The sequence below is a fragment of the Phoxinus phoxinus genome (genome assembly GCF_949152265.1).
Source record: "Phoxinus phoxinus genome assembly, chromosome: 12".
NCBI lineage: Eukaryota > Metazoa > Chordata > Actinopteri > Cypriniformes > Leuciscidae > Phoxinus > Phoxinus phoxinus.
In genome coordinates, this window is record NC_136887.1 from 6,778,301 (window position 1) to 6,802,429 (window position 24,129).

General features: G+C 39.8%; 1 protein-coding gene across 1 annotated transcript in view; it reads left to right on the top strand.

Annotated features, from left to right (window-relative positions):
* The first annotated feature begins 1,326 nt into the window (after nucleotides 1-1,326).
* The window catches only part of abcb7 (ATP-binding cassette, sub-family B (MDR/TAP), member 7), a 60,119-nt gene continuing 37,316 nt past the window's right edge, over nucleotides 1,327-24,129 (top strand). The window contains exons 1-5 of the mRNA XM_079629837.1: nucleotides 1,327-1,552; nucleotides 3,941-4,021; nucleotides 5,678-5,752; nucleotides 9,846-9,965; nucleotides 16,152-16,284. Coding sequence (XP_079485963.1) covers nucleotides 1,403-1,552; nucleotides 3,941-4,021; nucleotides 5,678-5,752; nucleotides 9,846-9,965; nucleotides 16,152-16,284 — 559 coding nt within the window. The 5' untranslated portion in view covers nucleotides 1,327-1,402. The remainder of the gene's footprint in view (nucleotides 1,553-3,940; nucleotides 4,022-5,677; nucleotides 5,753-9,845; nucleotides 9,966-16,151; nucleotides 16,285-24,129) is intronic.

Sequence of the window (24,129 nt, forward strand, 5' to 3'; positions counted from 1 at the left end):
GCATCTGCTTAACAGCGGAGATGGAGATATGTTTTTAACCGACACTAATTTAGAAAACAATAGTTTATTAATGAACAATTAAAATGCCTCGTTATTTTTTCAGACACATTTATTATTAAATCACCTATAAATCACCTTTCTGTATAGGCTGTTGTTCCAGAGACATATGGCTCTTCTCATTCAGCACTGCGGGAATAATATCATTTCCAGGTTCTAATTTTGTCTCAGAAAAATAAATCAACAACAAAATCTATATTAATTTGTGAATATTTTAAATGTTTAATTAAGGGGCAACAAGTAGCCTAATAAACAAAAATTCGTCAATATTAATTTTTTTTGCGCAGCATTTGGTGTAGCCTATAGCCTACAGTTCAAATTAAAATTTTGCCTTTTAAAAATACAACAACCGTTTTTGTTTTGTAATTACGGGTTAAAAAATATTTTTGTTCTCTCTGTTTTGTAATTTAGTCAACTTTATAGATTTCAATATTATTCCTTCTTGAGTCTTTTTAACAAGAATTTAGATTAATGTATGAATTGAATAGTGATTGTGTGACCTATGATGAGGGAACAACCAGTGATACCCTTGGTAGTACCATCAAATGATGCCTATAGCGATGTCATCAGGATACACATACAGCCCAGTGGCCCACCTTACCGGGTGACCACGTCGTGGTTCACCAGAATTTATAGTTTACCCACCTCTTTTTTTACCACTACACCTCTGACCACGACGATGATTAATTGAAATACAATAACCACCGAAAACACACTGAATCACGACCGCTCCAACTAAATACCAACCTACTCTGCACTGAGCGAACGCACAACGCAGAGCCCGGCGGCAAACGACTGCCTCATGTGACGTAATATGACGCGATGGTGAAAAAAAACGGTTTTTCAACACGGTCAAGGAAACGGTCACGTTTTCTACTAAATTTGTGCCCTTATGTCTTGCAAAACGATTTTAAATCCTGCATTTACTTTTCATATGGTATTTTCATACAAGGTTATATATTAATTTTGAAGAAAAAAAAACCCTGCAAGATGGCCTTTAATCTATTGAGTTCTCTAAAAACTTAACAGCTATAAGAACAGTGGCAGCATGTGTATAAGGACTTGACACTTAATCTGGATTGAAAGACTAACTTAATCTGGACTGAAGGAATCAGTCTGAAGGTACGGAGTACTGAAGGAGTATTGTTGTTAATGTTTTCTTTTTCTTTCTTTTTTTCTTTTCTTTTTCTTTTCTTTGCAGCATTTAATTACCAAAAAAAAAAAAAAAAAAAAGACAAAATAATGACAACGAAATCCGCGGTCGTGTTTCTCTAGTGGCTACCGGACTCAGCTGAGCGGAAATGACGTCACGCACGACGTTGCCTCAGCCCTTCGGTTCATCAGCATGGCGCCGCTGTTGGTCCCGCTAAAGTGTGGATTTCACATTCAAAGGCGTAAATTGTCCCTGTTGCTTCAGCAGAGCCGATCTGTTCACGCGTGGGTCTGTCACGACCACCGAGCGACGAGCCATCGCAAACAGCGGAGCACATATCAGGTAACGTTACATTCACCTCTGTCACACACACACACACACACACACACTTCAGGACACACGACACCAGCACACAAGGGCAGTCCTCAAACTTTACAAACACCCCAGAGCTCACAAACGCAACCTTACACTATGTAACGTAGTGCCACACACAGTAACGTTAGACGTATTGACATATAACGTTACACCCGTGTTGTGTTATGTTGTGTTGTGACTAGTTGTTGTTGTTGTTAAGTAGGAAGTTGACGTGGTTCATCGTGACTAATGAAACTGTCCCTGTTCTGTTGTGTAAATGTGGTGCTGTAGGGACTTTAATATAATTTCTGCTAGCTAGTATGGAGGTACTTGCAGTATATGCTTATATACAATGTCACATGACTAGTTCACTTTTAGTTTGTAGATTAATTTGTTGGTTTTAACTGAACTTTTAGCTGCTGGTTTGGAGTTAACCCCTTTCAGCCTGTAGGTCACATGATATATAAGTAACACATATAACATGTGTGCTTAGATAAGACTGAATCCCGCCCTCTCTTCTGCTCATATCAGAGTCACATGTGATGTGACAGACTCCATTTATGCCAAACACACTCTCCATATAGTATTTTTTTGCAAAAGATCTGTGATTGCATCGCCGTATGATTTACGGTCAAGACATAGAAATGATAGTGTCACAAGCTCTTTTTGATAAATGTGCAATAACCACGTTTGCACAATAATGATTCATCACTCGGGCCTATAGGGGTGTGTGAACTAGCCTATATATTACTTTTACTAGTTGTTGAGTTGTCTAAACAACTAGTCTGGTCAATCTTAACCCTTTTGCGTCCTTAAGGACATTTTTGTCTTTTTCAGTTTTGTTTTTGGGGCATTTTGTCTGCGTTAATGCTAACTGTATTAATTCTGGCACAAGTGTGTATTTTTATTGTAATTGTACTATTTCAACCTCATTTTCTTTAATAAATCTATTTTACACTGGGTACAGAAAATAGTTACACTCGGGACAAAAATGTCCCCATTGAAACTGCATTTTTTTCACTTCAACACAAACCGGCCCTGGGTCGTCTTGAAAATGAGACCACTCTTAAGTCTAGGCTCTGAAGCTTCACATTTTTATGACAGTTTTTTGACAGACATTTTTGTCCTTTGGTACTATACGGTTATCCGGACCACACGTGTGTCTTTTAGTCCCGTATAGTCATCCCTGATTGGTCTTAACCCCAGTGACGGGTAGGTTTAGGGGCGGGGTTAGGCCATCGTGTGGTCCGGATAACCGTATAGTACAATTTTTTTTTTTTAAATTCTTTGTTATGTTTCTTGTGGTGCGCTTATAATGTTAGTATGAGGATTTTTACATTAAAAAAAAATCTGTCATACTTTAGAAATAAACGGCCATTTTCTATAAATCACTGACTTCACTATAAAGAGCAAATGAAATTACATCGTACTTGCGTTGTCAGTTAGTATGCAAGTCATGAATTTACCAAAAAGTACCAATAAACTGCGTAACCGGTTTGTCGAGTGTTACCTGGTAGGATTTGCATTGATGTTCATCAGAATCAGTGTCCATATGTTTTATTAACAGTTCATGTTAGGATTGTGTATTTATTTACCATGGTAACATGTGGGGTTAGGGATGAACAAACAGTGTGTGATCGACTTAATTACATCATGTGTTGTTCCAGCCTTAGTTGCGACTTAATGACCATGATGAAATCAAAATGTGGGTCTCATTATTGCCAAACAGTTGAGAACCACTGATTGTGTGTGTGTGTGTGTGTGGGGAAAGAGACAGACCTGTGTCAATGTGCGAACGAACGAGTAAAGATTCAACCACTTTCCCTTTTTTTTTTTTTTTTTTTTTTTTTTGCACATACAGCAAAGAGAGACACATCTCTGATGCGTGTTTAAATGCACCATTAACAACAAGTTGTTCAGTTCGTTTTCGTACAAACTACATCACATTTTAGTAAATGCGGTTGTCCTCGGTTAATTCAGTTGTAGAATTACTCTGTAAATTACTGAACTCTGAGTAGAGAGCAGGATTGGGCACTAAAATGTGAAGTGACTGTGACAAGTTACCAAATGTATTAAATGTATCAGTGAATTGTAGTGTTGTCATGATGTTGCGGAGATGCTATGTGTTTTGTTGCTAAAGCAAAACCGCGTTTGCTTTCAGAGGTTAATCAGCGGTTAAAGGGGGGGGGGGGGTATAATGCCCTTTTCACAAGATGTAAAATAAGTCTCTGATGTTCACCATATCGAATGGTGAAAGAATAATAAAAAGTGGTTAACTAAATGTTTATGAGGTGAAGTAGAGATGCACTGTGAAAGGAATCTTAATGATTCCCATTTATTTTTATATAAATATCATATTTCTTCACTTTCTTTCAGCTATCAAGTCAACGAAGCGCGTCATCAACATGGGCCAACAGCAGAGGTCAGAACAGCCGACAGATCTTAGAAGCAGTCAAAGTAAGTCTTTATTCAAATAGTGGTTAATATAAGGGCCCTTTCACACCTACCTTGTTTGATCTGGATTTTCAGACTTTTCAGTTTGATCCGAATCGAAATTACAGGTGTGAAACCTCCCCGGACCACGGTCTGATGACATAAGAAGTCAACTGGTAAAAACACTTGCAGTCTTCTCCTCCTTTCCTGCCGGCGGCGATCAAATGTTCACACGACGAGGATGTTCATTTGGCGAATTTTAACTAGCCTGGAGTATAGTTGGTGCTAGGGCTGGGCGATTAAACGTTAACGATAATTATCGCGATATAATTTTTCTCGATAAAACGATATCAAGAGTTCGATAAATGTTCGATAATGTTTTCGCGCCAAAAGTGGAACGAATCTCATTTGAACCGCGCGCGCCACACGGACCGTTTATCCGCTCGGCTCAAAGTCCAAATGGCAGCGCAGCGCGAGTTCACTCGAGCAGACGCGTTTACTCTGATCGGTCTCGGACACTAGATCCAGTGAGAAGCGCTTGAATTCAGCGAGGAACACAAATGTCTCAGTGATTTAAACCAGTTTAAAGGCAGATGAGACCGCGCTGACGAACAGGAGAAGCACTGTGCGCAACGATACAGTCAGAAGGCTTTTCCATCTACACATTCCCATCATTTACTACGGATTTACTGTAACGTTAGCCTAGTAATATTAACTGCACCATGAAATGTGGAATATATATATTGAATTGTATAATATTATTAATGTAGACGATGTATTGAAGGACTAATGGAATATAATTACATTTTTTAATAATGTATTTAGGCTACTGGTTTTCATAAATACCATAGAAACCATAGTGTTACATTTTATCTGTGGTTATCATGATCTAAATGCATGATGCTGGATGACCAATGCTTCATTTTAATAAAACTAAAGAATATTACATTTTACCAAATAAAAATAATGTTGTTACTTTTTTTAACAGATGTTACTGTTTTTGTTAATGAACATAAATTGTATATAGTAAATCTGCATCCTAACTCAAGCTAATACTACTGAAATAAAGATATTTATTTTGTGAAGGAAAAATGTCAAATGTTTGAATGTTCTACACCTCGGATTTGTGAAATGTTCCCCTGTTTGGCAAGTGTTTGTCATGATATGTTCTGATAAAGAGTAGTTTAAAAACTCAACGCTCTGGTTTCTACAGCTTTCACTTAGGAGTAAAAATCTGTCTTTAAACTTGAAATAAATAAAGATTTGACATTTATCGATAATTATCAATATCGACTGATATTTTTTGGCCATATCGCCCAGCCCTAGTTGGTGCAATGCCGTAATTATAACAATATAGTTGAAGCGATATGCGTCTGTTCATTCATTGTTGTCAAAGTTGCTCGTCGAATCGCACGTCAGTTTACAAACCAATCAATGTCGAGATGCAGCCCACAGAGATGATGACGACCGGATACAAGCATGTCGTGAAGTTCTTTAGTGCTTTAGTGCGCCAAACCAAAACTTACCGAATGTATAAAATGTATCAAAACATGAACTTTGGTCCGGACCTTGGTTCGGACTTTCAGGTGTGAAAACGCCCTTAGACATTGTGCTTGATTTTTCTTCACAATAACTGAAATGCTGGGGGGACAAGTGTTAATGTGAGTTGGTCTGTTCCAGCATTTGCATCTTCCAGAGAGACAGTGCTGGCACGGAAATGCAGGTGGAGGCCTCAACGCAGATCCCAAAAATGTGGTAAGGCTTTTTGTTTGTATTGTAGGGTTTTTCATCTCTGGCTGAAGTCATGGATTCCAATGCAATTTAATGTATCACATGGAATCTCAAAAACTCAAAGGTCTTCACGATGGAAACAAAATAGTTTGATTTAGTGTTGTCAAAAGACCCGGTACTTCGGTACCATTTCGGTACTAAAAAAATTAAATGGTTACGGTACCAGCTTTTCTTAAGTACCGGTGGTACCGAAGTATCGGATTAATCCGGTTCTTGATGCGCTGTCCGAACGGTGCACAGTTGCGTCCTCTTCATAAACACACTGAGACATGGCGACCGGCGGCGCTGCTAATGCGGTGGCTCTGAATCCACTTGTTGACAAGAAAGGAGGAAAGAGCCGTTCACAGTGCGTTTTTTGCGCGTGCAAATTTATTTTCCAGGCCGCCCTGTACAGCTATGATCAGCTGTTCGGCCGAGCTTTCCATGTTACGGAAAGGCCGCTGGTTTTGTCACAAGACCTGTTGAGATGCTTCTATTATAAGCCGCGCGCCTACATTTGAAATAACGAATTTGCACGCGCATAAAACGCGATATGTGAACGGCCCCTAAAGTGGTATCGTGTGCGGCTGTATCTAGTTTAAAACGCCTTTTAAAATTAAATATGAACGCAGTTTTGGATTAAATAAAAGGACAGTCAAGTCAAATAAAACACGTTTTATCTCCTGTTTAGTCAGTAACACTACATTAAGATACCATTCATTAACATTACTTAATGCCTTATCTAACATCAACACATTGAGTGAACAATATATTTTTAAAACGATAATGTATGTTTGTGAATGTTATTTAATACAAACACTTGATTGTTCATGAACAGATACAACTTTTGATTTTAAAAATGTATTAGTAGGCTACATTTTTAAATTACCCCAAGGAGAATAATTGCTTCAGTGTATATAACTATTGTTTATTGTTAGGTCATTGTATCTAATGTTTATCTAACAAATGTATATACACTTTAATATATGCAAATTTAATCTAAATTAAGCTTTGGTACCGAGAACCGTGGATTTTCACAGGTATTGGTACCGAATACTGAAATTTTGGTACCGTGACAACACTAGTTTGATTAAACATGAAGAAACAGAAGGTATGCAGTGACGTCCCTCTCCCGCTGGATCACGTCCCTCAGCCGGGCTGAGTGGCAGAGCGGCTGCATGACTGCATTTAACAGGGAAGCTGCAGAAACACGAGTTAAACAAATGATTATCAGTTTAAACTAAAGGTTGGACTCGATATAAGTGTTCCTTACAACTCACCAAAGATCCAGTGATCCTGGATATTGACATGCATCCAGGAATCGTGTTTCCTGACATTTGTATGAGCCTGATTTCAACACCGGGGAAACACAAAGCAAATTTACCTGTGATCGCTTTATATAAATACAATATAGGTAGGTCTAAATCCGGGTGATCACTTATATCAATGTTATATATATCATCATACCGCCCAGCCCTAAAACTTGTATAGTTTGTCAGTGTTTATTTAAAAACAACCAATCAGGGCTCCAGTAACTGTTCCACTGGTTGCACTGGTGCTACCAGCTTTCTCAGCACCTGCACATGATTTGGTCACAATGGGGGTTTTTTCCCGCTACAACATGGAATTAATCAGTGCATGCCGATGTATAGTTGTCTTAATCTGCATACCTTAGTTTTGCACTTATGTAAAAAGACTGACAGTGACACGAGGGTATAAACAGATGCTGCAAATTATATAACAAATAATGTTTTTTTTTATTTTTTTTTACTATTATAGTAGATCACCTGAACAAAAGTATAAACCTGTAAATGATTATTATAAATCATAAAACAGAAAAATTTAAACAAAATTTGGGGGAAAATAAAACTGGTTACATAGGGTCATATTATTGTTAAATTTTAAATTAATTATATATTTTTAGATTAGACCCGTTTTTGTGTTGTTTTTTAAGCCTTAAAACAGAAGAATGTAAAGCAGTGAATTCGGTAAAAGATAAACCAGGTTCAGATCGCTCTAGTCCTCGTTGCTATGAGTTGTCAGATTATGTAACAGCCTCATTTGACTATTCGGTGACCATTATTTGAGTGCAAATTTATTTGAACATTAAGTGCAAATGGTCAATAATTCTTTCATCTAAAACAAACAGAGCCTCTTCCTCTTATAGCTTTTAAACTATCGAGTGCATTTGCATATGATTCGATCATTTGGTTATGGTAACGTTCAGATGTTTCCTATTTTAAGTGGATTTACATGTTCTCACCTTATTCACAGGTGTCTGTAGTTTATGCTTTTCTTTGCATGCAATAACCTCATCTACACTTAACAAAGAATTAGTGAGCTTGCCGAGAGCTTTGATTGTAATGTGGACGGTCTGGTTTGGCTCGTCGTGAGCTCTCTTGCGGTGTAGATGGGTTGGTTAACTTGTGACCAGGTTGATTGACAGTCTTGAGCAGCTCTGTGGATCTCTGCTGCCCCCTCCTGCGGATGTTGATACAGCGTCACATAATCATTTACAACCAGAACAAGTTATTACAGAAGAGTACAAGAGTATTACAGAAAAAGCTTGGGATGTTGAGATACATTTTGTTTTGGCCTGAACACCCATGTTTTAAAGTCCCCCTGTGCTGAAAATCCAGCTTTTAATGTTGTTTATATGTATATGTGGTGTTGTTAATACGCTTTAAGACAAACCATGTGTAAGTTCATAAGTCGACAGCATTGCTGAGTATTTTCTGCTTAAAACTGCAGAGAACCAAAGACAGTCTCAAACACACGGTTTGAAATCGCTGGTGTTTCTGACGTCACAAACTACCTTGTAACCAATCAGATCAACGTGTGATCGTCAACCAGTGGATCTCTGAGCTGAGTGAGTGGAGGCGGGGCTCATTTGCATATTCAGTTTCATTTAATCTATTTTAAGGCATGAAGACAATTTTTTTTCAAGGAAAATTTTTTTAAATGTAATTTTGGTGATCAAAGATGAGTTTTAAGGGATACAATGATTGACTGCCGGGGGACTTTAAAGGGTTAGTTCACCCAAAAATGAAAATAATGTCATTAATGACTCACCCTCATGTCGTTCTAAGCCCGTAAGACCTCCGTTCATCTTCGGAACACAGTTTAAGATATTTTAGATTTAGTCCGAGAGCTTTCTGTCCCTCCATTGAAACTGTATATACAGTATACTGGCCATGTCCATAAAGTTAATAAAAAGATCATCAAAGTAGTCCATGTGACATCAGTGGGTTAGTTAGAATTTTTTGAAGCATCGAAAATACTTTTTGGTCCAAAAATAACACAAAATAAGACTTTATTCCGCATTGTATTCTCTCCCGGGTCTGTTGTGAATCTGCGTTCAGGACTCCGCAGTGACGCTGCTGACGGAAGACGCTGATGACGTGTTATCTGGTGCGCCCGAGCTTCGTTTACAGTCTGAGGGAGACGCACGCTATATTCAAGCTATTCTACATTGTTTGCGTGGATATCATTTTTTTAATGGTGCGTAAATGTGCATGTCGCGGATGAGACACTTTTACAGCGTGCATTTCCCTCAGTCTACAAACAAAGCTCGGGCGCACCGGATAACACGTCATCAGCGTCTTACGCCATCAGCGTAACTGTGAAGGATTGACAACAGACCCGGGAGAGAATACAATGCGGAATAAAGTCTTATTTTGTGTTATTTTTGGACCAAAAAGTATTTTCGATGCTTCAAAAAATTCTAACTAACCCACTGATGTCACATGGACTACTTTGATGATCTTTTTATTAACTTTATGGACATGGCCAGTAGACTGTATATACAGTTTCAATGGAGGGACAGAAAGCTCTCGGACTAAATCTAAAATATCTTAAACTGTGTTCCGAAGATGAACGGAGGTCTTACGGGCTTAGAACGACATGAGGGTGAGTCATTAATGACATTATTTTCATTTTTGGGTGAACTAACCCTTTAAGAGAATGAAAACTGTCTAGAATGTGAAACCTTTTTCTTCCTCTTTTTCTTCTAAGATTTATGATTTTAAAACTGGGAAACCCTTTAAAAAAAGAATACATTTCTTTTTTTTGTTTCCAGCTGAAGGAAGTGAACTCAACGAAGATTCTCTCAGCCATGTTGATGTATGTTTGGCCCAAAGACAGACCGGATCTCCGTGCTCGAGTGGCCATAGCACTGAGTCTGCTCGCTGGATCCAAGGTGCGTGCGTTTATCCTACCGCCATATCACCCAATGGCTCATTTGTCTTTTTATACACTCCTAGCTCTGTGACAAAAACTTTGTGACATGTTGTGCCTTCGGTGGGTAATGGCACACTTAAAATGAAGGTTGACAGTTTTGAAGTCACGGTTCGGCTGGCTTTCAGTTCAGCAGGGGGTAGAAACAAAACGTTATTTTTATTAAAACAGTTGTTTACTGAACTAACTCTGGCTCTACATTAAAGTCTGTTAATACTGTTGGAACTGGCAGATTTGAAGTGTAAAATATTTGAGCAAACTGTATATTTGAGTCAGAAGTGTTGTGCTCTCGTTATGTTGCGGTCGGTCTGTTTGATGCGCCAGCGCTGCTTCAGGAGACATCACCATTTTTGTGTCCACATCAAATACAATTTGCAAAAGTAATTTTGCATGGATGATTTTTTTTTTAAATGCAAGTAAAGGGTCTCCTTTAATATTTCAAATAACATTTGTGAAAATATGTCAACATATGGGGGGAAATTATATATTATACATAGTTATTCAGCGTAATCGTCCGGACTTTGATTTTGCCATTACATCTTTAAATAAACATATAAAAAAATATATATATTCGTTTTCTTGGCATTTTCAAATAAGTGTTGGCTCTGTTAATATTAAAAGGACTATGTCGTCTTATTTGTTACTTTTGGGGACTTTTGTCTCGAAATTGCAGTTTGTAAGAGATCGTTCAGTGTAACACAGGGCCGGAGTGGGACTCATTTTCAGCTTTGGAGTTTCATGCCTTAGACCGGCCCACTTTAGTTCCCGACTGACTATATTAAAAATAATGTAATTAAACCCTCAGTATATAAGTCTGCAATAGTGCACTGTTCTGTACAGCCTTGTAATTCATTGTATTTTTCAAAAATATAATTTTCTATTCAGTGCAATAGCCGTACACAGAGTTTTATAAATTCAGAGGTCCCAAAAGTGATCTTGCTAAGGGGTTCAGGGACTTATTATTTTTCCACTGTCATTAGCAAAGAACATATGTATATCTGTGTTAAATAGGAATCCATTGTAATAAAGTTATTCTCATTCTGGGCACAGTATGCAATAGGTTATTCCTCTACCTGCTCTCCTCTCTCATCTCCATCTCCTTCTCTCGTTCTTCTCTGTCTCTTTATCTTTACCTGTAAATCTCCCCCTCCTGAAGCTGAGCTTTGATTGATACGGTCTTTGCAAACTGATTTAAACTTGCAAATTTAAACTTCTATCGTTAAAAACTTCTATCATAAACGCGTTGGGATTCGCTCTTCATGTTCATGGCTCCTAAATATTGAATAAATCCACCTTTTCATGGTGTGGTAGCCTAAGTTAAACGCATGTCATTCAGTGAAATGCCAAAACACTTACTGGTATATATTTTTTATATATATGTAGATGTGAATAATTGTGATTAACTTCACTGGTCAAGCTCATTGTTTGATATGGGTGGCCAGTGGATGGCCTACAATATAAGCGGAAGTGGAAGTTTTGTCATTCGGTGTAATGCAAATTGTCTGTGACACTAAAGTATCATCCATTACATTGAATGACCGGATCACTGTATAAATAAGTTAGCATCTGATTTATATTACAGATAAATGAGGAATGTTTAGCACTGACAATATGCTAAATGCATCTTTGCATTATTGTTTAAGATGTCCATGAACAGGGACAGTTGAAAGGCACTGTAACATACCAAACAGCCACAAAGTAAATACTGACCCAGTAGGGTGACACTCTTAAAGCCCATTCACACCAAGAACAACAGCTATAAAGATAACTATAATAGTGACTACATTAGTGTCCACCGCAATGAACGATAACTCTGTTCATTCTAAACATGTATTGTGTAGCTGAAGTGCAACATGGAGCTTGAAGATGTAAAGAAAAAAAGAAAAACAGGAGAATTAACTTTTGGAGGAAAGTCGGAGGTATGGAACCATTTAAACAAGTCGTGGGCAGTGACAACGTGTTGGCTTTGTCGAGTGCATTGTGCGTGCGCCGCTCACAAACTAAATTTTGTTTAAAAAAATATTCTATATTTTAAAACCTTGTTGAATTATATTAGAGAAGTTGGTCCAAATTTCAAAAGTCCAAAGTTCATTCTTGTTCATTTTCTGTGTTCATCATTGTTCACGTTTTTTTTTTACGTTTCTTCATTCGGATCCACTCCATTCTGAATAAACAAACAACGCAGTTTACATGCTTCGTCCTTGTTGCATTATTCATTGAGATTATTCTAAACAGATTTCTGTAACGTTAGTTCAAACAACTCGGAATTGTAGTTGAGAACGCCATTATAAAGGCCCACGTATTAAAAAAATGGTCGGGTTTAAATCGGGCTCGGGCTCATAATCACAGTTAATGTGTCGGGCCGAGCTTGATTTTTTTTGGTCCCCCCAATCTAAGCTCTGTTGCACGGGTATATTTGTGGCAATAGCCAACAATACATTGTATGGGTCAAAATTATCGATTTTTCTTGAAGTAAAGATCATGTTCCATGAAGATATTTAGTAAATTTCCTACCGTAAATATATAAAACATGTATTTTTGTGAGTGAATGCTGCACAATCGTGAACATAAATGCACAACTTTAAAGGAGATTTTCTCAATGTTTCCATTTTTTTTGCACCCTCAGATTCCAGATTTACATATAGTTGTATCTCGGCCAAATATTGTCATATCCCATCAAACCATACATCAATGGAAAGCTTATTTATTATTTATTTTATAAATTATATAAAATTAAATCTACATTTTAAAAATTGACCCATGTGACTGGTTTCGTGGTCCAGGGTCACATATCTATGCTAAACTTAAACTTAGCACTCAACACACACACACACACACACACACACACACACACACACAGGCAAGTACAATCTAAGAATTGATTAGCCAATGGCTAATGGTAGACATTATTTAGTTGCCCAGAGTAAAGATTTTCTCGCATTGTAGAGGGTTGTAATCTGCCAGTGATTTTTCCTGCACAAGACATGTAGGCCACCAGGGGTCATATGTGGAAACACTCTTCCTCTCTAAAAACCGATAACTCCTGGTTATATTAGCTGGTCTGATCCCTGTCATGTGAGTTCAACATGGAGAGAATTTTTTTTTTCCACTATTATTGAACCAAAAGAGAAAAGCTTGACAAACCTTCCTCTTCCTTGCACACAGTCTGTGTTTGCCTCTGGCTGTACATTAGAGGCTGCTGTTGTGCCATCCTGTGTGTGAGATGGGTGACTAAAACCTGTTTATAACCACTTGCCTCCTGACTCTGTCCTCTTGGAAAAGGGCATTGCTATGGATGCGTGCTGTTTGAAAGCAAAAAGGTGTTGGCAGCTCATTTTTATCTTCCACTAATGAAGCTTCAGTGTAGTAATTAGTATGATACGGATCCGTGATTTCTTTGCAACGACATTACTTCCTGCAAAAGCAAACCTGCATGACTGCATTTCTGCGGAAAACACAAAATAATTTACTTTGAAATGCTCAGTTTTTGTACTTTGAACAATGTTGGGGTCCAAACACATTGGACCTCGCTAACTTTTATTCAAAGTATCTTCATTTGTGTTGCGCAGGAGAAAGGAAGGTTGTGTGTCCACCAAAGCGTTTTTAGCCAGCTGAAAACGAGTGATGCATATGTGCTAATATGATACAGAATAACTGCAGAACTGTATATAATTTAGCAAATAGTTTGTTTCTGCATATAAAAATGTCGACACAATGCAGCGTACTTGCTCTGGCACTAGTTTTGGATGAAGTGTCGTTGTTATTCGTTATCGTTGGACAAGCAGAATGTGACTTTGTTGGTGTGGTATTTGTCCCGCCCCTTCTCCACTGTGATTGGATGGCTGAGTGAAAAGTGACAGTAATGAGCGCTGTGTTTTACGTTTGAAAAAATGTATTTATAAATAAATGCACTAGCCTCGGGAGAAACGCTTTGGTGGACACATGGCCTAAGTCACACCGATTTGGAACGACAATGTTTAAAGTGCCCCTATTATGCTTTTTCGAATATTACCTTTCATGCTGTGTGTAATATAGCTGTGTAATATGTAAACGGTCTGCAAAGTTGAAAGTGCACGATAAATAGTTGTCTCCCAAAAGAAAGTCGACTCTGAATTAGGGCTGTAACTGTATACCGCTATGGCGACGTATCACAGTTTAAACGTGTACGATTATCATGTCGTGCACATTTTCTTATCTATGGTATTGGGATTTTTTTTTTTTTTTATGGAGAATCTCACCTGCACATTAGCAACTTCTTTCCACTTGGCTGCTTCGACTCTACACTTGCTCCACCCACACACGTACAGTGGAGAAAATGTCAGATACAGAGGCTGTTATCTCTAACCTCCATCCCGGTTGGAAAAAGAAGTTAAAATTTGCAGTATGGGAATACTTAGGATATACAATTACAACATATACAAATATATACAATCGAACCAGAGTAGACCAATCACAACAGACTGGGACATGATCTGACCAATCAAAACAGAGTAGGCCATCTGACCAATCAAAACAGAGTAGACCAATCACAACAGACTGGGCCATGGTCTGACCAATCAAAACCGAGTAGGCCATCTGACCAATCAAAACAGAGTAGACCAATCACAACAGACTGGGCCATGATCTGACTAATCAAAACCGAGTAGGCCATCTGACCAATCAAAACAGAGTAGACCAATCACAACAGACTGGGCCATGATCTGACCAATCAAAACCGAGTAGGCTAACGGAAAGGAGGGGTTTAGAGAGATTGAATCCTCAAACTGCTTTGAACTAATCATTTGAGAATCGTTGAGAAACGAGGTGATTTTAAATGCATATTATGAGAAAATGTAAGTGTTTTTTTTACCTTGAATGCATGCAAACCTATTGCAGGAGACTCCAAAACAAAAGTAGGAACCTTTAAAATACCAAAATAATTTATTTTTTTAACATTTTGTTTTAAGATTTGTTTTAGTTTGTTCGTTTTATAATTCTTATTTTTCTCAGTGGTGATTCTCAATATGTTTGAATATACTTCTGTACAATTCAATGTAATGTAAAACCGCATAAATGATAGACAGCACAACAAATATTACCGTGCAGAGCTCAACAATTAGGGTGACTCGGCCCCAGTGTGAATGAGTTTGGGATTGAACTGTCCTATAGGGTCAATGCTATATTTGGTTCAATTCATTTTCTTCAACACACAAAGCAGCCCTACTAGTATGTTTACTTGCTTCACAATTTGTATGATACAGTCGAACCAAACTTTATTCAGACAACTTCAACATTTCTCACATTTATCATAGTTTATTCGCTATAGTTTAGAAAATGGTAATAAAATATGACAAGAACTGATCAGATAATACCAATTTAGGTCAACCAATTACCAAGCAATGCTTAATTTTGTTCAGTCTTTGGTGTAAAAAGGTTGCATTAGCAATTAAAGAAAAACATTTCAGCAAAACATGGGCCGGTCAAAGTGTCTGAATCATTTTTGTTCCCAAATTGTTATACATTTTACTGGTAGTCACTGGATGAAGAATATGGGTATGGTGTGTCCCAGTTTACTTTTATTTTTCTATCCTCACTTACATAAATTAATGATAGTGTTCTGCACCCACTAGTAAAAAAAAATATACTAAGTTATTTCTGGTGTCTGAATAATTTTTGGTTTGACTGTATATCAGTATTTTTGCCTTATAGTTATTTAGGAATTGGGGTAAAAAAATAAATGAGGCAAAACAAAATATCCTCTTCAGAGTAAAGTACGAGCAGGACTTGTCCTTGACCGGTTCACCTTTGATATTCATCATTGTGTGGCGTAGACGTTTGCCAATCCCCTGCAATGAGTCATGTACACTAAAAAAGGGGTGAGCAAAAGTGAGGCCTAATTCAAGGCAAATGTCGTCCGGCTAATGTGCTGCTGTTTATTGGCACGACCCGGCAGCTTTCTGCAAGCTTTTAATTAGCTTTAATAACCATTTCAATTCCATTAGTGGATGCATCAAGCAAGTCTGCAGGAGAACACACACACACACACACACACACACACACAGCCTGCTGTTAATGCAGTGCTGAGCTTCTGCCCATCAGTGCACTCAGAACACAGAACAACATTTGGTGTGCTCACATCAACCTTTGCTTTTTTCTGCTTGTCCTCCAGATAACCAATGTGATGGTGCCCTTCATGTTTAAATATGCGGTGGACGACCTGAACCAGATGTCGGGACACATGTTGAACCTGAGCGATGCGCCAAACACGGTGGCCACCATGGCAACGGCTATTCTGATTGGCTGTAAGTTCTGCCTGCTCCTGTTGGCAGGTGTTTGACTTCATTTTGGGAAGTGTGCTGCATATTAAATGCCATCTGACCTTTCCTGCAAACTTTGTGTCAATATTGCTTTTTAGATTCATTGTAATGCGTTTTGTCATGCATGCGTGCGTCTGCTCGAGGTTCTAATGCAACTTTTCATTTTGCATTTCATTTGCTCCTCACCAGAACGAGTCCGATAACAAGACTTTTTTATATTTGGTTCTTGCCAAACATTTGCCTATCATTCTTCTACCTCAAATGTGGCTTATCATTTGAAACGCTAGCGGCAGCCTGACGTTATTAGACGCTTTACATGACGGCTCGCTCTAACGTTAACCTAGATTAATATGTGTTATTATTAGCCGCGTATCCAAGTGTTCACGTAGAACTTAACTTGCATTTCTGAATAACTATTATCAAGTAGGCCTATTTTATTTTCTAATAAATAATGAAATGATAGCAGTAACTGCACCCGTTTCTGAATATTAATTTAAATAGAGTACATAATGAATAAACAAAAATCACATGACCATTGTAATTACAATTACTTTATAAATGCAATTTAGTTGTTTTGCAAATGGATGAAGAAATTGTGGTGTCCGGTGTTTCCAATATTGGCAGCTCTATTATAGCATATTGCGAGCATTATACTTTGCTGTAAATAAAAAAACTTATAAAAATAAAACCCAAATATAATTTTTAATTGCTTCTGTTTATAAATAAATAAAGCTGTAATTTGTATGTTGCTATAAGCGACTTTGGAGCTCTAACGGAAAAAATAAAGGGAAAAAATAACCTTTACCTTTTTTTTTCTTTTTTTCATGTAAAACGAACCAATTTGTTTTAGTCCCCGATTTTAGACACATAACAAATACATCTAGCTTGAATACGTTTAAAAACAGCGCTACATAATATACTTTAAAATGAAAGACCCCCTGTGGTGAAAACCTGGTGTTTTCTGAAACTACCTTGTAACCAATCAGATCAACGTTAGGGCTGGGTAAATTCTCTAAATTCGATTCGATTTCGATTCTAAACTCGATCTATTCCCGATTCGACTCAATTAATATAGATTTAATACAAATCCTATATTTATAATTAAAAAAAACGGTGAACATAAGTTGACAAGTGGTTAATTAATAAAAAGAAATTAAGAGCCACAAACCTGTATATTAAACTCTTTTTATTTTAGGTACTCTTGGGTACATTAAAACCAAACTTCAAATGCAAACAATGAATAGACAGGATTTTGATGAAAGATGAAAAATTGATGCTGAAATTTGGACAGAACAGTCGCATGCCTTGATCAAACATGATCAGGTCATTTAATGTTTAAGATAAAACACACATAAAATCTCACAGCATTCGCTGTAACATGGAGGCTGCAAGCCTGTGAACTGTAGGAAAACTAATACTGGCTTTTGGGTGATAGATATATAAATATGGGAAAAAAATTTTTTTTTGACCTTTGAGGATCGATTTTGAATCAACCACATTTTAAAAATCGATTAATCGAAAATCACTTTTTTTGTCCAGCCCTAATCAACGTGTGATCGTCAACGAGTGGATCTCTGAGCTGAGTGAGTGGAGGCGGGGCTAATTTGCATATTCATAGAACCACATAATAAATGAGGCAAGGGTGAAGTTACATTCAAGATATTTTAAGGCACGAAGACTTTTTTTTTTTTCAAGAAAAAACTTTTAAATATGTCATTTTGGTGATCAAAGATGAGTTTTAAGGGATACAATGATTGACTAAAGGGAGGCTTTAAATAAATTAAACTTATCATCATGAAATGTGTCTGTACTGCCCCCTTGTGGAATAGCTATTTGTTTCTTGAGTTTCTTGTATTTTGTCCACGCAGAGCTACCGTAGTTCAGTTATTCTCCTAACAGTCTCTCAGCAAGTCGATCTCCAGAGTGTTAAAGTTTGTAATCTACTATTTTGGTCCCTGAAAGATATCTGTCTGTAAGTATTTGTTTGATAGTGATCTTAGCTTCCTTTAGATTCCGAATTTAGTCATTTTAGCATGTTTTCTATACGTAATTTGTAAGGAATTATGTGGCGCTAGTACTGTTAGCATTCCTATGGCATTTTCCATTAATATTAGCATCGTGCTAATGCGATCGTTTTTTGAGGGTTTTAGTTCATTCTAAGCTACTTATTTTATATTTGCATTGTACATTCAATCTTTTGAGATTGTAATATGCATTATCTTTGTTTCTGTATGTTACAGTTTTACAGTCTTTCCAGTAAAACTCCCTAAAAGAGCAAGACGCTTCCTGGTTCTTTATTGGAGACTGTCAGCTATCTGTAAAGCTAGTTCACACACACTAGTAAAGGCAGAATAGTAAAAAGACACATGGAAGGTAAGCCAAAAGTCGATACAGAAGACAACACTGCTGTCACGGATCCACAAAGTACAGTCAGCAACATTGGTGATCTGTGGGAAACAAGATCGAACTGTTCCAACATCTCACGGGCCAGTCAGCGGTCACGTGCCAGTCAATGGTCCAATGCAAGCGCTTTGGCAGCAAAAGCACGTGCTAAAGCAGCAGCCGCTCAAGCACAGGCATCATACGCTGAAAGAGAAGCAGAGGTGTTAAAAGAAAAAGCTCACATCGAAGCTGAAGCTACAAAAAAGAAAGCTGAGCTCAGCGCTGACCTCCTCAAACTGCGTCTGCAGAGTGCAGCTGCAGCCGCCAACGCCGAAGCAGAGGTCCTAGAGGCAGCAGCCGGGGATGAAGGTGGAGATACCTGGCTTCCAAAAAACAGCGACAACGTCGTCGAGCCCATACCAGTTCCACCTCCGCCGGCTAATAACCGCTTTGACTCCGCACAAGCTACCACACAAGTGCTTCCAGCAGCTCAGCGAGTAAACTACAGTGGTGATTTGGTTCAAAATAAAGTCAAAGAGCACAGCATACAAAATAGTGAGATTAGTGAATATGAGTTTCAAGCGCTACCAGAGGCGCACTCCTTACAGTATGGCATCGCCAGTGAAGCAGATCGTTCTCATGCCCAAAGCACGTTCAAAAATGCCTTTTCCACATCGCACTCGCAGTATCCAACCCCAGTTAATACTGACCACAGATACCAGCCACGCTCGATGAATCAGTCTGCCCTTTTTCAGCCCAGGCTATCTTCTCCACGCCCTGTTGTCAGTGCAAACGAGTCCAATTCCCCAGCCACATCAGACTTAGCTAAATATTTGGTTCGCAGAGAGTTGGTTAGCTCAGGGCTCCTGATGTTTGATGATAAGCCTGAAAATTACTGGGCTTGGAAGGCATCTTTCTTGAACGCTATAGTAGGACTCTATTTATCCCCAAGAGAGGAGTTGGATCTCCTCTGCAAGTGGTTAGGCCCCAAATCATCAGAGCAAGCGAAACGATTAAGGGCTGTACACACCTATGATGCCACAGCTGGTGTTAAAATGGTGTGGCAAAGACTGGAGGACAGCTATGGGTCCCCTGAAGCGATAGAGAATGCTCTCCTGAAAAAGTTGGAAGATTTTCCCAAAATCGCAAACAGAGAAAATCACAAGTTGAGGGAGCTAGGTGATCTCATCTCTGAGCTTGACGCTGCCCGTGTAGATGGTCTCCTACCAGGCCTGAGTTACTTAGATACGTCCCGGGGCATTACTCCTATTGTTCAAAAACTCCCATTCCACCTCCAAGAGAAATGGATTACTTCAGCATCCTACTACAAAGAGCAATACCAAGCTTCATACCCGCCATTCCCTGTTTTCGTGAAGTTTGTGTGCGACAAAGCTAAAACCCTCAATGACCCAAGCTTTGCCCCCTTGCTTTCTTACAGGCCTGAAAGACTGAGCAATCCCAACTTCATAACTGCAGTATCTGTTCGAAAAACTGAAATAACTGCTCAAAAAGGCTATCGTGACTCCTCTGACCAAAAGGTGGTTGACCCAGATAAACTGTGCCCGCTCCACAACAAACCACACTCCCTCCGCAAGTGTCGTGGGTTCAGAGCAAAGACATTGGATGAGAGAAAAGCCATTCTGAAAGAAAAGAACATTTGTTACAAATGCTGTTCCTCCGTCAACCACATGGCAAAAGATTGCGACACAAGAGTACATTGCATTGAGTGTAAAAGCGACTACCACACCACCGCGCTGCACCCTGGACCAGCACCCTGGAAAACGGAATCTCCAGGCTCTGCAGCCCCAGATGTGCATGGCGGGGAGCAACCAGAAAGTTCTATCCAAGCCATTGTGTCCAAATGTACAGAGATCTGTGGCAAAGGTAACAGCTCACGCTCATGCTCCAAAATCTGTCTAGTAAACATTTATCCTGCTGGACAAAAGGAAAAGGCAGTGAAAGCCTATGCTGTGTTAGACGAGCAAAGCAATAGGTCTTTAGCAAAGACAGAATTCTTTGAGATCTTTAACGTTAACACAGGCACCAAAGTTTACACTTTGAAAACCTGCTCAGGTGTAGGAGAGACAAGGGCGCGCCAAGCTGACGGTTTCATAGTAGAGTCTCTCGACGGCAACACTAGCGTCCGGCTTCCCACATTAATCGAGTGCAACATGCTCCCAGATGATCGATCTGAGATCCCGACACCGGAGGTCGCGACACACCACACTCACCTCAAGCATTTGGCAGCCAAGATTCCAGATTTGGACCCTAATGCATCAATACTGGTCCTCCTCGGTCGGGACATACCAAGAGTGCACAAGGTCAGAGAACACTACAACGGCCCCCACGATGCTCCGTACGCCCAGCGCCTCGACCTTGGCTGGGTCATAATAGGTGAGGTCTGCCTTGGGGGTGCTCACGTGCCAAGCAAAGTCAGCGTTTACCGCACATCAGTGTTGAACAACGGACGTACATCTCTTTTGGACTCCTGCCCCAACTCATTCCATGTCAAAGAAAAGGTCCTAAGCACTGACTCTTCATTTAACCCTTTGAACACAACCAGCTTGATTGACATAGATGAAAATGACTGTCTCACCAACAAATTGTTCATGAGAACCCCTCATGATGATAAACCCGCCATGTCAGTGGATGATGAACTCTTCCTGGAGATCATGGATGAGCAAATGTTTATGGATGAGTCCAACAGCTGGGTGGCGCCACTACCCTTCAAAACAAACAGGCACAGACTACCCAACAACCGAGACCAAGCGGTCAAACGTCTCAATTCATTGCGTCGCGTGCTTGACAAAAAGCCCCACATGAAAGAACATTTCTTGAGCTTTATGCAGAAAATGTTCGAGTCAGGACACGCAGAACCCGTTCTGCCACTCGACAAAGACCAAGAGTGTTGGTACCTACCGTTTTTTGGTGTCTACCATCCACGCAAACCTAACCAGATACGTGTAGTGTTTGACTCTAGTGCCACTCACGAAGACACGTCTCTGAACAATGTTTTGTTGACCGGCCCAGACATGAACAACACACTCATTGGGGTCCTCTTGCGTTTCCGCAAAGAACCTGTGGCAATCACTGTGGACATAGAGCAAATGTTCTATTGTTTTGTCATTCGTGAGGACCACCGCGACTTTGTGCGTTTCCTGTGGTACGAAGGTAACGATCCCACAAAGGTCATCAGAGAGTACAGGATGACTGTACACGTGTTTGGAAATAGCCCGTCTCCCGCCATAGCAATATATGGCCTCCGGAGGGCGGCACTGGCTGCACAAGAAGAGTACAGTGACGAGGCAAAACAGTTTGTTCTTAAAAACTTTTACGTTGACGACGGACTGGCTTCCTTTCCTTCAGACGCCAGCGCCATTCAAACTCTGAAAACCACCAAAGAAATGCTCGCAGACTCTAACATTCGCTTGCACAAAATAGCCTCCAACAGCCCAGATGTAATGGAAGCATTTCCGTCTGAAGAACGTGCAAAGGAACTGAAAAACCTTGACCTCGGTGCAGAGCCCCTGCCCTTACAGAGAAGTTTAGGGCTTAACTGGGATTTGCAAAACGACTGTTTCACCTTCCTCGTGTCAAGAGAAGACAAGCCATTCACAAGAAGGGGCATTCTTTCTGCTGTTAACAGTTTGTATGATCCCCTTGGGTTTGCAGCCCCCATCATCATGCATGGCAAGGCTCTCATCAGAGAATTGTGCTCAGAGAATTGTGAATGGGACACTCCACTGCCAGCTGAAAAAGAGGCACAATGGAAATCTTGGAAAGATTCGCTTGTTGACCTTGAGAAACTACAAATTCCTAGACAGTATGTGAACACGTCACTGCAATCTACCTTTCAAAGAGAGCTGTGTGTCTTTGCAGACGCTTCTACATCAGCCATATCAGCAGTTGCGTACCTTCGAGCCATAGACACTGAAGGTCACGTCCACGTAGGCTTCTGCATGGGCAAGTCCAAATTAGCTCCTAGACAAGTCCACACTGTACCTCGCTTGGAGCTATGCGCTTCAGTTCTAGCGGTGGAGCTAGCAGACATGCTACTGAGTGAACTTGACATCGAAATTCACAATGTGAAATACTACACTGACAGCCGAGTAGTCTTAGGCTACATCAACAACACCAGCCGGAGGTTCTATGTCTACGTCGCCAACCGTGTTGCTCGCATCAGAAAGTCATCTGAACCCAGTCAGTGGCACTTTGTGAGCACGGAAATCAATCCTGCCGATCATGGAACACGGCATGTGCCAGCTTCTCTACTGAGTTCTACCAATTGGTTTACTGGTCCCGACTTCTTGAGGAAAAGTGATGGAGAGCGTCCTGTACAACCAAACAGCTTTCAACTTGTTGAACCTGCCACGGACACCGAAGTCCGCCCACAAGTCTCAACATTTGCAACTACAACGGTGACAAAATCGCTCGGCTCACACAGGTTTGAACGCTTCTCCAGTTGGAAACGTCTCACACAAGCTATCGCCAAACTCATTGAAAAGGTCAGATCTATCTCAAAAGCTCCTGAATCAAATGAATCAAAGATGGACGCTCTAACACAAGCAAAGTTAGTTATTGTACGAACTGTTCAAGGCGAGACATTTGAAAAGGAATTAAAAACCTTGAACAAAGGAGAGGGCATACTAAAACACAGTCCACTGAAGAATCTTAATGTGTTTTTGGACAAAGAAGGATTGGTGCGAGTAGGAGGACGTGTGACCTCTGCTGAAATAACTCAAGAACAAAGCCAGCCCATCGTTATTCCAAAGAAGCATCACATTGCTGCTTTACTGGTTCAGTTCTACCATGAACAGGTTGTGCACCAAGGTAGACACATCACGGAAGGAGCCATCAGGTCTGCTGGACTGTGGATCCTTGGAGGAAAAAGGTTGGTGACAAATCTTCTCAACAAATGCACAACCTGCCGTAGATTAAGAGGAAATGTACAACAACAAAAGATGGCAGACATTCCAGCGGACCGTCTCATGCAAACTCCTCCTTTCACACATGTCGGAGTGGACGTGTTTGGACCATGGAACATCAGTGTCCGTCGGACAAGAGGTGGAGTGTTAGAGAACAAACGCTGGGCAGTAATGTTTACCTGTTTAGTCACACGAGCAGTTCACATCGAGGTAGTGGAGTCTCTCTCCACTTCAAGTTTCATAAATGCTCTCAGAAGGTTCCTGGCCATAAGAGGCCCCACCAAGCTCTTTCGATCAGATTGTGGAACGAACTTCGTTGGAGCGTGCAAAGAGCTTCAGATAAGTTCAGAAGATCCAGAGCTTCAATCCTACCTCAAAAATGAGGCTTGCACTTGGAAGTTCAACCCACCTCACTCCTCTCACATGGGAGGAGTGTGGGAAAGAATGATCGGAGTGGCCCGACGTATTTTGGACGCTATGCTGCTGAAAGTTCACTCTCCAAATCTGACCCATGAAGTACTTG